We start from the raw sequence: 15,302 nt of genomic DNA on the forward strand, positions 1-15,302 counted from the left end.
AAAATACCATAAGTTTATATATCTCCTATAAAAGTGGTAAAAAGTAAAAACTTACCGGTTTCTTGATAATCTTCTTTTCGACTGTGAAGCTTCCGATAGAAGGTGAATCTCCAGTCGACGTTTCATAGTTTGAAAATTCGGTTCGACTGAATGAACTTGCATTGCTGTGGGTCAACGACACGTAATTGTCTCCGTAAGATTGTGAAAAGTTACACTCTTGATCAGATACTGCAATTAGGTTTCTTTTTGGGGTAAAACTTTCATTAGAAACCTTTTTCTTCAATATTTTCATCATCGTGGAATAGCATACAACACTCAAAGTCACCAAAATTAGCACTGAAATCCCAATAAAGCCTGCAACTTTTGTATCAAAACTTGCCAATTTTGTTACATAACCATAGGTCTTTATCCCTTCAATCCTGTTTTCATCCAGACCATTGTTGTTCATCTCCACTACTTCTGGTTCATCATTAAGATGACTGTAAGTTTCTTTTTCGACAGTTTCAGTCCCTTTACCTGTTACAATAACAATATCTTTCTCTTCTGTTTCTTCATCTTCTGCAACTCTAATCACATCAGTTTCATCATGATCTTCGATTTCTGTAAAATCTAATTCTTCATCTTTATCCCTGCAAACATCTTCGATAATACCGTGTTGCATTTCATACAATTCTCCACTAGTTACAACAATACCCTTATCCCAATTATCGTAAACACGATCAATCACATTATTACTCAAATTCCCCATCATTAACATCACCGAATCATAAGTTTCGTCAACCGATGAATGAGTTGGCATGTTGATGAACACTATACTCAATGTGATTAAAATCAAAGTAATCAATACAAACAAGTATTGCCAGAACAAATTCAAACTCCAACCGTTATCATCCATAATATCATCACACAATTCTTCATCCAAATCATTATTACCATGATCTTCAACTTCCTGTTTATCTTCGTTTTCACTATAATCAACAGATTCATCAATTATTTCACCCGAATCATCAACAGAACACTCAACACTCGATTCCACTTCTTCTTCTTCGTTAGAAAACAGAACCCCGCAATCAAAAGAATGACTTTTTATAAACCTAGTTACGTGTTCTTGACGAGCGATAATTTCATTATGCCTATCGGGGCTATACCTCAAGAACTTTGGCCTAGGGGAAAGGTAATTGTTGATGGGATCATAAGGCTGCGAATTCGAATCAGCAACTAAACTGTTCTTACCAACATCTTTACTACCATTAACGGACAATCTTGAAGCAACTGAATCAAAACTAAACGATTTCGACATACGGGGTAGTTCTTGAAAATCTAGGGTTTCGTTTCTTTCAGCGAAAGTTTTCATTCTACGCACGCTATCCTTAAAATCAGTAACGGGTGATCGTTTCTTATTGAAAATCTTTAACTTCAAATCCAATTCTTCACTTAATTCATTTTCATCATTACCTTCATGAAAAAACAAATCTCGTATAAAATTTCTATCAACGATAATCAAGATTTATAAAAGATAGCAACTTTAGGCCAAAACTTATGATTAAACTTCAAGAATCAAATACCCAAATTCTAAAACTGAAATCGGAGCATTACTTTATGTAAAATGAATCAAATGAAAGAAAAATGATATATATACACACATATATATATACACACTGATATGAATACAGATACAAAGCAGAACAGATTGAAAGTACCGTAAATATCAAATTTGGGTGTGGGAGATGTTGATGGAGTGAAATCTTTGCTAGAACGATCCATAATTCTTCAGTATTTTGAGATTTAGGTTGTTGAATCGGATGAAATTGACTGAGATTTGGCGGGAAATGGGGCCGTTACAGTAATTGGGGATTTTATTGGGAAGGGGTTTTTTTTTTCTTCACAAATTACAAATGATATGGGCTCACAATTTTTTTTATAAAATGAGTAGTGATGATACATATATACTCTAAAATTAACCCTCGTAATTATTAACTTAAGGCCCGTTTACCATTTACTTCATTAAGACACATACGAATAAAGATGACAGAATGAATTTAAATGGATATAGAATGAATGTATAAAGAAATCTGGAAATAAATAATCATGTTTACTTATTGTGTTGAACAAATATGCTGAATGATAAAAATAACTATTATACCCCAGACAATATAATTGAAGTATTAGTTGTTTTAAATGGTAAAACTGATACTGTATAATTTATCAACATATAATATATTGCAGTAGGAGTTTAATATAAATATAAATGAATCATTAAAACAACATTTGATTTAATGTGAAGCCACCTGAAGTTACAAAGTTAAAACTCAATTGACAATAAAACAATGTTTATAGCAAGTAGCTTAACAATGTTTACAACAAGTAGTTACGAGTAATATTTACAACAAGTAGTTATGTAAGACCTAAGTTCGAATGATACATAATTATGAATATAATAAAAAGGCTGCCGGTATCAGTTTCAGCAGGGGGCCGCGGCGCGGCCAGCGTCAGGTGGAAGTTCTTTTGCTTTATTTAATTATAAAGAGGAGCATTTTGGTATTTTCACTTGAAGGACGAATTTAAGGCCACACGATCAGTTTAGGAGGGTCATTTACTCCTCTTTCACCCACCTTATCCTCTCCACTTCAATTTTAGAGAGAGAACCCAATTTAAGAGAGAGAAAGCTCAAATTAAGGAGGAAGAAGCTTGATTCGGGTCAAAACGCGAGTATTAAAGTTGTTCATCTAGTCACTAGCTACGTTTTGATTGTGGTGGTAAGTCTTAATCTTGATTTCCTTTATTTTGATAGATTAAGGGTTAGGGTTTGAGCTAGTGTTGAACTTGAAACCCATTTGTTGGTAATTTGGGAAATTTTGGGTAAGTTTGAGTCATGAGCACTCAAGAATGACTAACCTAGGGTTTCAAAGTGATAATTGGTGTTTATGAGTCTTAAATGGTTAGTTAATCACTAGCACCCTTTGATATTTAGTAAGTGGGTGTTATTTGGGTATGTTGATGACCCAAATGGGTGTGTTAACCTTGAAATGGGTCAAATGAGTCTTTGATGACCTAAGTTGTTTAATGAGTGTGAAAATGCGATAAACTTGTGTTAAAAAGTGTATTAAGACCATATTTGGCTAGCGTTAGGGTTTTGGCAAAGTTGACCTAATATTATGATTAAGAGTGCAAATGGGTCGAAATTGCACTATGGGTCAAAATGACACTAGGATGGTGAGTGAGTTGGTTGACCAACTTGATTGTGTGATTGATTATATGCATAATGTAATAGGTACGTTACATTGAAGGTTGCAAGCTCAGTTATCATTCACGAAAGGCTTTAAGGTGAGTGGAATAATTATATATGTATGTATATGATTTATTTGCTTGTGGGATATGGGTTTAAGTTTGATTTTGACGATACCATGTCCTAGAGTATATTGTTTGTTTTGATGAGGGTTAAAGTTCGATGTTGACGATACCTCATGCTTGGATTTAAAGTTCGATGTTGACGAAGCCATACCACTATTGTAGTGACATTTGATGAGGGTTTAAGTTCGATGTTGACGATACCTCATATGTGGGTTTAAGTTCGATGTTGACGATACCACATTTATTGGGACGGATGGGAATTAAGTTCGATGTTGACGATACCATTCGTTGGGCTAGCCTTGAAACCTTGAATATTAATGGATGTTGAGAACATCAACGTTTTACGTGATGTAGTGTAGCATATTGTATTACTCGTGTTATATGCTATTATTGTGCTAGCTTATATTATCGGAGATTTAGCATTATACTTTACGACGGTATGCTAATTAAAATGCTAGCGTGTATGAGGTAATTGGGTAAGTGATTGCAAGTAAGTAGGTTTTATATGTATGTGTATAATTATTGCATTCACTAAGCGTTTTGCTTACCCTCTCGTTGTTTACCTTTTTAGGCTCCGGCGTAGATAAAGGCAAGGGTATTTGCTTGGATTAGCGGACTCCTTAATGTTATGCTAGTGTATTGTTTTTGAAGTTCGACCTAGGTTTGGGTAGTTTAACCCCAAACGCCATGCTCGGGTTTTTGTTTGGTAATTAAACTTGTCGGTCGAAACTTATATTTGATGTGTAAGTGAGCATATGGAGCTCGGTGGTCAAATACTCGATTTGTGGTTGTTAAAATATGTACACTTTATTTACTTACGCGGCGGAAAGTCTTTGTGTTGACGGTTGTCGTTTACCACGAAATTTGGTGTTGTATAATTTTTGTACAAGTCAGAAACAGATTGGGTCGTTAAAAGTGGTATCAGAGCATGGTCTAAGGGATTTAGGCGACTTGAGATAGGTGCCTAGACTTAGACTTTATTGTGTATGCGCTTTATGCGTGACTTGTAGGATTTCGGGTCGGACCGGGATTGGTTGGTGCCTAGGTATAAGTGAACTAATTTTGCGCTAATTGTTTTGTGTTGTGTTTGCAATCATTGATCGGTTCATAAATGCCGATTGTGTTTGATATTAAAGGATGAACTTTATGTGTGCATTTGAGGTTTAAAAGGCTATTTTTTAAGGTTTTCATAATGGGTAACGAGTCAAGACGAAACGCGAAAACGAGGATTAAAACGAGAAAAAGGCGCGAAAAAAGTGCCCAGCCGCAAATTGCGGCTGGTGAGCATAAATTACGGCTGGCACGAAATAAAAAGTTTGTTCAGGTCAGAAACGGGCATAAGGAGGCGCTTGGGTTTTTGCGACTGGGCGTAAATTGCGGCTGGTGAGCATAAATTGCGGCTGAACGTATTTTTGGATAGAATTTAGAGCCGGATTTGAGGGATTTCATGCTTGGGGAATACCCTACTTCATCCCTATATAAGGAAAACCCTAGGCTACCAATTGAATACCTTTTCCATCAGTTTGAGAGCCAAAAACACACCAAAACACATCACAAATCATCATCAATCAAGGATTCAAGTTAGGATTCAAGTGGTGTTCATCATGCAACTTCAAGAAACAACCATGATCATCATCACCAACGTGCTTGACTAGTTTTCTTATCTTCATCCTTTCCATGAACAATTAAACATGTATTATTTCATTCAAGTTTATGTGGTTTATGATGTTTTAATACTTATGTCTTTTAAATTATGATATTGTAAAACCAATCAATTATTGATCAATGCAAGTTCTATGATTTTGTTATTGCAAGTTGAATTATTGTGATTTAACATTGTGTTCTTGATCCAACTTAGTGTTAATTAGATTAAGGATAAAGACATATTGTCTAGGTTGCAAAGTTCAATCCCAAGATAGTAGAATTGATGAACTTAAGAAATCTTATCTATGAGATTTGATCAATACTTGGTAAACATAATACTTGTTTGAATGAATACATGCTAGATTGGGATTGTGAAAGGATAAAGACTTTTAATCTCATTGTTTACATTTCAATATTTTCAATTGCACTTCAGTTTAAGTTTTAAGCTTTAATTTAATTGATTAATCTTGGTAGCTCTTAGTTAAACAAACAAACCCATCCTAAAATTGGTTGCCATTAACCACTATTTTTCGTGGAACGAATTATGCTTACCCTATCTAAAGTAGAGTAATTAGGCTATTTTTGACCGGCCCTTCGACACCGATCAAATTTTGGCGCCGCTGCCGGGGAGGTGTGCGCTTGATTGCAAGCTCTTATTTTATTTGCTTTCTTGTTAAATTAGAAAAAACCATAAAAATCATAAAACCATAAAAAAATTCAAAAATATTGTTTTCTTTTATTTTGTTTTGTCAGTTTTACGCTCGGTATTCTTGTTTTTGTTGAAGTGCAGGTTAGTGTATGCAAACTCGGAGTTCAGGAGATCAAAATCTTGAGCCTTTAAACCCGAAAATCGAGAAATCTGCAAAAGCTAATCGAAAAGCTAAAAGGATTTCGAAAAGCTCGACGGTGGCTTCAGCATCAACACAACCACCACCAGAGTCACATCCTATTGTTCCACCAAATTCTCCTAAATCAGACTCCGACGTCGAGGAGGAAGTTTTCGTTCATCAAACCGAAATGGCTGAACATGCAAGAGGAGTAGATACCTACTACCAACCGGGTGACTATGCGGATCATTCACTCATTGTTTTTCCCACCCAAGAAGGGGGAAACAATCGTAGATTTGAGGTCCGACCTCAACTTATCTCCATTTTTTCAACCTACCGAGGTATGGCTAATGAGAAACCATATGAACAAATTACTGAGTTCAACAAAATTTGTGCTACTAATCAGGTAAACGGATTCACTGACGAAGAGGTACGCCTTCGCTTATTTCCTTACTCATTAAAAGATAAGGCAAAACGTTGGTTTTTATCCTTACCCACCCGGAGTATTAATACTTGGGCGGAAATGAAAAAACGGTTTTTAGAGGAGTTTTACCCAATAAGTAAGACCTCAAACATGCGTACGCAAATAAAATCTTTTAGGCAACTGCCTGGTGAACTTTTCCATGAAGCGTACGAGCGTCTCAAGGAATTATTTAGGGAATGCCCACACCATGAAATACCAAAATGGGAATTAGTCAAAGTCTTTTATGATAGTCTAGATTCTCAAAATAAACAATTTCTATTAGCGGCTAGTGGTGGTGTGTTTATGACTCGAAGTAGTGAGGATGAGTGAGCATTTTTTGAGCAATTGAGCAAGGGTTCAAAAACCAAAGCTTCGGTTAAACGAAAAACTTACAATTCTTCCCAAGTTAACCAAGTGTCCACTTCAGTAGGGTCATCTAGAAATTTAGAAAAGGAATTAGACGAGATAAAGATGTTAATGCCAATGTTTAACAACCCGAAGCAGGGTGGTAGTTTTAATTATGTGCAGGTTCAAGAAGTGTGTTCACTATGCGGGGATGCTTCACATTATGCAAATGGATGTAAGAAATGGAACCCACCAATAATGGAAAAGAAAGTGAACGAGGTTCAAGGTCGGAAATATGATCCATATTCTAACACCTACAACCCAGGGTGGAGGAATCATCCAAACTTCAGTTGGAACAACAACAACACATTGAATACACCAAACCAACAACAAAACCATTACCAAAACCATTACCAAAACCATTACCAAAACCAAGATCAAAACCAAAGCAATGCTCCACCAAATCAACCATCGAGCTCGGATGCAAAGATGGATGCGTATATTTTAGAGATGCGAAAGATAGTGGAGGTTCAAAATAAATCTATTGGTGCGTTGGCTAAAGAAATTAGTAATGTGGCTAAAAGCAAGGGAATAAGAGAATCGGGTACCATTCCAAGTTACACGGTTTTAAATCCAAATCACAAAGAAAATGGTAAAGGTCATGGTGTGAACATGGTAGGAACTTTGCGAAGTGGAAAGATTTATAACAACCAAGTCGAGGCAACCGGGAAATTAAAGACTAAGCGTGGTTCAGGTAAGTCTCCTATCGTTTTTAATGAGCATGATGACATTGTTGAAAACGAGGGAAGTGATGTTAAAGAAGGTGATGGGGTTGGGTTAAATGTTGAAAAACCGATAGTTGAAAAGTTTGGGGAACCGGACATGGAGACTAATACCATTCCATTCTCCGAGGCTTTAGAGTCCCCAAACCAATTCCCTTATAGGAAAAAGAGACCGAAAACGGATGATATGTGGGAAATATTTAAACAAGTAAAAATAAATATTCCACTTATTGATGCAATCAAACAAATTCCTGAATATGCTAAGTTTTTAAAAGATTTATGTGTTCAAAAGCGTAAACTCAACGCATCATTGCCCAAAAAGGTAAAATTAACTGAAAAAGTGAGTGCTGTAATTTCGGGTTCACTTCCACCTAAGTTGAAGGACCCGGGGACACCTTTAATTTCGGTTATGGTGGGTAATGTTAATGTCAAAAAGGCTTTGTTGGACTTAGGGGCTAGTATTAACATACTTCCATCGAACCTTGTTGACCGATACGAGTTGGGAACTTTAAAACACACTGATATTCTCGTCCAACTTACAGATCAGTCAATGAGAACTCTACGGGGTATGTTGGAAAATGTGATTGTGAAAGTGAAAGACTTTTATTACCCGGTAGATTTTATTGTTATGGACATTGAGACCACTTTTAGGGAGACCCAACCGACGATCATTCTTGGTCGTCCATTTTTGGCCACAATTGATGCTCTTATCAATTGTAGAACTGGGGTTATGGACATTTCTTTTGGTAATAAGAGATCACGGATTAATATTTTTAATTCATTACATACACCAAATGTCCAGGATTGTTTTTTGTTGGATACTAACCATGAACATGTTCAAAAGTATGCACCAGATGTGAACGAAAGAGGAGGTAAGGAAATCTAGTGAAGAGGGTATGTCAAGTGAATTAATGGAATCTCAAATAAGAACTAATGCAGAAATTTTGATGAGTCAACAAGATTCGATTCAAAATCTTGAGCGGAAATTGAAAAATCTGAGTCAAGTTCTTGAAACCAAGTTGAGTTCATCATTTAGCACCACTTGTTCATTACCGATGAAAGAAACTGTGATGGCAGTATCCACATTTGTTGAGGTAGATGAAAAAGTTTCTAAATGTGAAAAGGATGAACATTTGGTAACACCGAAGACGAGTAGGCTCTATCGACCGCCATCGATAAGAAAATCAAATGAACATGTATCTAGTGATAACAAAATGAAGAATGTTTATGTTCCGAATGGGCCTGTTTGTGCACTTGAGGAGTCTAGAGAGTTCGATGGGAATGTAGTCAAAGTAATTGGGGGAACCGTAGAAAAACTCGCTGAGCGGTTTGGAGGTCGCAAGATCAAAGTGAATAAGAATGAAAAGGTGAATTCTCAAGTTGATTATGAGGTGTCTTCCAAATTAGAGGATCTTGAAGGGCTTAAGTGTGGGGGAGATAGTGAAAACCCGCCACATAGTTCTTTGAGGCATGATAGTAAGTGTAAGGAATATGTGGATGACCCGGTGCTTGATCGTTCCATGAGGAAATTACATAGACGGGTCCATGATGCTAGGAGTAGAGGGGATGAAAGCTTAACCAACCATCTTGTGTGTAACTTGTCTCCTAAAGAAAAAGATAAATTGTTTAAGTTAATGCATGTGGCTAAGGAGAATGATGTGTGGTTGGATTCTAAGTTGAGGAAAGTTAGAGATAGTGAAGGTTCTCAGAAAGTGAGGGAAGGAGGAACCTTCTACAATCCTAGAATTAGCTGAAATGGAGAAAGAGTCGCGTGCACGACTCAGAAATAAAAACTGCACAAACTATGTGTAGAGTTTGTAAGTCTTCTTTATTTTACCTTTTTATTTTATTTTTCCTTCTTATTTTTAGTTAAATGAACTTTGTGGGTATGTTCACTGCAAGCCCTCACGAGACAAAACTCGTCCACCCGAGAAAATTGGGTGGTTTAAAGGCTTGTTGCATATGCTAAATGCAATCGTGAGCCCTACGGAATGGCTAGTTAGGATTTTACGCTTTTCTTTTGTTTTTCTTTTTTAAGTTGTAATGGAAGGATAAATCTAATCAAATGGAATGCATGATGATGAATCAAAATCGTGTTCAATGGTTACTAATGGATGGTGAACGTGCAAGTATCTCGTTAATATGTAATAATTTCTTTTCTTTTCACACAAACATTGTAATATTCTTAAAACATGCATACGAGGGCGTAGCATGATGTAAGTGTGGGAGAGAGGGGAAATTAATTTTTTTTTTGGGATACATTACTTTGGTTTGAAGCTTAAAGTGAGTAAAACATTATGATTATTAAAATTGAACAAAAATTTTATCATAATTTTATAACAAACCAAGTGTGATTTTTGTGCAAAGGAGTTGAAAGAATAAGTGAAGTGGCATGGTATTAATGGGTATTAAGAAAAGTTAGTTGTTAGCACCTAAATTAAACAAGATTTTTCAAAGTGGTAAAGATAAGAAGTAAAGTCTTCTTAGTTGTGTTATCAAGGTGTTTTCAAAAAGGAAGTAAAGTCTTCCAATTTATATTTAAAGCACTTTTTAGTGTAGCTTTTTACCCATGAATTGACGAAAGTGAAAGGTACAAAATGTCATTTCCTGTTCATTCACATCTTGTTTCGATACCGGGAACAAATGCTAGTGCTTAGACTTGTTCTGTGTCGCTATCCAAAACCAGGATTAGCTGTGGATGACACTAGCCATACCCGCAGTTCGCTGCAAAACAGCCAGTTTAGGGGCTGGATAAATATTCCTAAACGAGAGCCGTGCTTGGGGCTAAAACCACAAAACAAGAGATCGATGGAGCCAAATCCATCAAACAGCCAGTATAGGGGCTGGATAAATATTCCTACACGCGAGCCTTGTTGGGGCGTATAATACCGCTAAAAATAGAGCTAGATGGGGCTAAATCCACAAAAATTATTTCTCATTATAAGTCACGTGGGACTTAAATTCTACGACCCTTCGTCGATTGTCCACCCTGCTCCGAGAGTCACTGAATGAGTTGTTGGGGGCATGAGATGAGTGCCGTGATCCTAAAACGTCGGGGGAACTAAAAAGGGTGTCTTCGGACACTCTGTGTAACGACCCTGGATTTTTTGATTTATATTATTAATATTTATTATTAATACTTGTGTTTTAATAAATGTATTCTTATACATTTTCCTTGTCACCGTAATTGACTTTCCAATGTCCCGACTCGTCTTTTCGACGCGCGCTTTTCACGAATAATATTTCAAATATTATTTACGTTCATAATTAATTATTATTAATTATTCCTAATTAACTAATGTAAGTAGTTAATTACTTTGACTTTTTACTAAATTGTTGCATACTTATACATGGGCTTATATTATTGAACTTGGACTATCAAGGCCCACCCTACATTACTTAATGAACTAATTAGTGAGTCCATTATTATGCTAGTGATTCATTAAGATTAAACAAAGATTAATTAAGTGTTGGAGACAAGGATGTTTCAAGCATGCATGCACCACCTTCCCATGTATTTAACCTTATACACTTTCCTAGCAAACACCATCCTCCCACACATGAAAGAACCACATTGACTATCCCCTTTAGGAAGCCAAAACCGATCGGTTTGGCATGACGGAGGGAGATCCACATTTTTTTTTTGTGTTACATATATGCTAGTTTTACTCCATTCCACACATATCATACTTACACCACTTTTTTTTTTCCTCTAGACTTTTTCTCTCTAAATTGTAAGTAAATTTTTTTTCCTTTCTTCTTCCTTCCTTTGAAAATCGCCAAGTATCATCATCACCTTACTTGTTTGTTGTTTGTGTTAAAGATCAAGCTTTCTAGTTTGTATCTTCATGTAATCTTGCTTCTTCCATCCTTTGTTTGATGAGGAATCAAGAACAAGGATCTAAGCTTGTTAGCTTATGGTTCTACACTTGAAATGTTATAAAGATTTAAAGTTCATAAGCTTTAAGATCTTACTTGTGTTTATGTTTTGGAAACTTAAGGTTTATTGTCTTAAGATCCAAGCTTTAACTTGAATCTCCTTAAGTATAAAATAAACATGAACTTGTTACTTGTAACTTTAGTTTATTTCTTCATTTTTTTTATTTATATCGTGATTGTATAATTTTGGTCAAGTATTACTAGTTAAACTTGATCTCATTCTTCTTGAAACCAAAGTTTAAACCTTGTAAGTTCAAGAACATGGAAGTTAAACTTTCTAGTTATAACTTTATACACTTATGTTGGATCTAAGTTTCTATATCTTATGGTCTTCCAATTTTTTCTAAAACAAAAGCTTATAAGCTTATATACATTCTACAAGATTAAAATCTAAGTTTCATAACTTATGGTTTTATTAAAGTGAAGATCCAAGTTCTATAACTTAGGGTTTAACTTAAGAACACTAGATCTAGACTTTTTAGACTAGGATCTTCAAGATCTAACTAAGATCTAAGTTCTACAACTTAAGATCTTGTTTATTTAGTTTACATTCAAGTTTACAGCTTACTATTACTATTAGAACTCATGTATGTGTCGGATCTAAGATCTTGATGTAACTTTGGTTCATTAACCTTCTTACAACCCTTAAATGAGTTGTGATATTTATCTTAGACATACACTAGTGTCATGATGGTCAAAACTTGGTTAAAGTGATGCAAACACATCAACGAGTTGTACACTTGAAGCTACAAGCATCAAGGATGAGAACCGTGATGAACATCAAGCACCAAGAATCCCATCGGAGCACTTTGCTTACTATTTTCTGGGTCTGATCAAACTCCCTGGGCTACTGTAAAGTTGATTTCCAGTTAGTTCGGTTCGAGTAGATGATTTTCCATTTAGGCCTCTCCTAAATCCGATATACGGTTTAGGATTCATAGCCTTCCGAAAGTCACTACGCCCTTTTAACGTTGTGCAGAAATTTCTGACCTACTCACACTTAAAATGTCGTCACGGTCAAACGAAGATGAGTTTGGTTCTGAAAGTTGGTCAGTGGTTAAAGGACTCATATACGGAGCCATGGCCACTGGTCTCACCTCATTTCAGTTCGTATAGAGGTCATGGCAGCTGAACGAATTCAGCATTTGTTTCGATCTCTATTCTTGATTGAAAACTTACTTTACTTTTTACTTATGTTGTTGAATGATGATGATACTGAAGAACTAATTTACATACTTTTAAACCCTTGGGAACGATTTACTGACTTAGTAACTTTTAACTTAGGTTGAGGATCTTTCGGACCAACTACTTGCTTACTTATCTCGTATCGACTTTACTACTTTTCACTGTGAGTTATAGCATCCCTTTTTACTTTAACTATTTTGGGAACTGAGAATACATGCGTTTTTTTTTACGTTTTACATACTAGGCACTAGTACTTAAACTTTATATATGTGTAGGTTATATAATAACATAAACTTTCCCCTTAGCTCGGTAACGTTTAGTCATTGGTTTTTGAACCGGTGAACGCGAATCTTAGATATGGATCCATAGGGTTTGACATCACCACTCGGGCTAGTCGTGCTAGCATTTAATGAGTGTTTAATACTTCGTAAACTTACGCAGTCGCCAAGTGTACTTTTAGGGGGTGATATTACTGAAGGTATTTCATATGCCCGAGAGACATATTAATTAATGTGGCCAATATGTTATGATCCAAGTCGGGTCATACCCAATAACAAGTCGACAACACCTTAAGAGTGTTTATTTTAATGAATGGATCTTTAAAATAAATACTAGACACTTAGACTTTAGAAATTGGTTTTCTAAAATTAATATGCATGAAATAATTATTTGGATAATTATAAATGTAAGTTTTATGATTAAACTTATATGTGTGTGATGATTTTATAATATGGTTATAAAATTAAGAATAAGTGCAAGGAGCACTTAGGTAACTTATAAATGGCTTATAAGTTTAATGATGTACAAGTAATAATAATACTTACATTATTATTATAATGGGTTTATAAATAATATAGTGTAAGTATTATGCATGTGTAACTTTTGCTAATTTAAATTAATTAGCATAGAATTTAAATGGAAAAGAAAATCAAATAAAATTCAAATTAAAGTGGGAATGGGGCTGCATTTAGGAGTCCAAGACACTCCATCTCTTGCTTTTAATTTTGATTAAAAAGATATCCATTTGGTGCATGCATCTTACACATCTAAACACACACATTACTTACACTTTTGAAAAAACCAAAAACTCTCCTCACCACCTCCTTTGGCCGCCACTTTTGAAGCCAAGAAAGGGTGTTCTAGTTTGGTTTTTCAAGCATACACTTGTGTCTAAAATCCTAACTACTTGGTGTTGTTAGTTGCTTGTGGGTATCAAAGATTTGAGGCTTCAAGTGAGAAGCTTTCTTCATCTACATCATAATCTTCATCTTGTTCTTATTCCTCCTAACTTGGAGAGGTATAAACCTTAAACTAGCTCTATTTATTTTTGAGTATATTTTACAAGACTAGATCTAAAAATGGAATACTTTTAAATGGTTAAAACACACACTAAACAAAAGTTAAAAATGCTTCCGCTAGGTCATGTTTATGGCCGAAATATTTGACACATAAAATGGGTTTTATGATTTTGTTTACTTGTGGTATTCCATCAATGGTATCAGAGCCAAAGTCTTGTTAATATGCTTCTTGTTTTTGGCTAGTAAACTCATTTATCTTACAATCTACCAACATGCATGAAAGTAGAAAGTAAAAATAATGAGTTTTGGTGGGTTTGGTTATTTTGGCCGAAATATAGGTGGTTCCAAAAGGGGTTTGGAACTTGTTTTGGTCAAAATTTGTTGTATGTTATGGTTCACAATCAAGCCTAGACCTTGTGGTTGTTTTGTTGAATGTTGTGGTTGTAATATTCATTCTTATGGTTTGTAATAAATTTATTCATTTTGGTATGTAATAAGTTGTATTATTTCTTGTAAGTTTGATGTAATTTATTCTATTTGGTTTGTAATAATAGAATAGGTTGTATTTCATTTTCTAGAAAGATTGTATTAGGATATAATTTTGTAAAGAGAAAATGAAGATTCAAGATGAAGATTACAAGATGGAACTTTGAAGATTACAAGATTAAGTGGGAGATTTTGTATAAAATCTCTTGCTTGTTTTGTTAACCCTTAGAAGGTGACATTTGTTTTGGCTAAACAAATGTCTACCAAATTGGCTTGATTGTGGACTTGTGTGTTTGCATGCTTGTATGATTATGTTTGTTTGTTTGGATTGCTACAAATATTTCACATGTTTACAACTTGCAAAATACATTATAAATGGTTATAATAAAACATAACATAAGACACTAATAATTGGTTATTAGGACTAAATAAAATGGTTTATTTTAAAAGGTAGTAATTGGTTTTACTAAAAGGACATGAAAATTAGTTTTTCAAAATATACTACACACCAAATGCATGTTGGTGTATAGCACTTTGTTTTCTTAAACTAGAATTTAGGAAAACTTAAAATCCCTTAACTACAACATGGCAAAACAAGTTAAACGCCATCCTAATTGTGGAACACTTGAACATAGTAGTGAACTCATGATGGGATAAAGGTCACCTAACCGTCATGAGCAAACTAATGTAATTAAGGTAAGATTCACATGCTTGTGGGATAAAGGTCACCTAACCACTTGTATGTTAATCTTACATGTTTGCACAAATAGGACGACTTGATTTGGGAATCATGAACTTAGGGTCACCGAAGCATGAGGAACAAATAGGCGTTGATGGGATTAATATGCCATGCAAAAAGATTGCATGATCCCATAACTTAGAAGTTGCAAAAGGATTGCAATTGTCATGTAAATGACTACCTAGCTAAATCAAATGATGGGATAAAGGTCACCTAACCAAAATTTGATTTACCGTTGGATTC

The 15,302-nt window shown here is 35.1% G+C and overlaps 1 protein-coding gene across 1 annotated transcript; it reads left to right on the forward strand.

The window, feature by feature from the left end:
• The first annotated feature begins 6,756 nt into the window (after positions 1 to 6,756).
• On the forward strand, positions 6,757 to 8,298 carry LOC139871278 (uncharacterized). Its single transcript, XM_071859008.1, has 2 exons — positions 6,757 to 7,620; positions 7,735 to 8,298. The coding sequence occupies exons 1-2, from the start codon at positions 6,757 to 6,759 to the stop codon at positions 8,296 to 8,298; spliced, it is 1,428 nt and encodes a 475-aa protein (XP_071715109.1).
• The last annotated feature ends 7,004 nt before the right edge of the window (positions 8,299 to 15,302 follow it).

This window comes from Rutidosis leptorrhynchoides, chromosome 10 (assembly GCF_046630445.1).
Source record: "Rutidosis leptorrhynchoides isolate AG116_Rl617_1_P2 chromosome 10, CSIRO_AGI_Rlap_v1, whole genome shotgun sequence".
NCBI classification, from domain to species: domain Eukaryota; kingdom Viridiplantae; phylum Streptophyta; class Magnoliopsida; order Asterales; family Asteraceae; genus Rutidosis; species Rutidosis leptorrhynchoides.

Excerpts from the sequence above, each read along its gene's own strand:
- LOC139871278 (XM_071859008.1), top strand. The coding sequence starts at position 6,757 with ATGTTAATGCCAATGTTTAACAACCCGAAGCAGGGTGGTAGTTTTAAT. Across the intron at positions 7,621-7,734 it reads TGTGGGAAATATTTAAACAA|GTAAAATTAACTGAAAAAGT; the intron begins GTAAAAATAAAT and ends TTGCCCAAAAAG.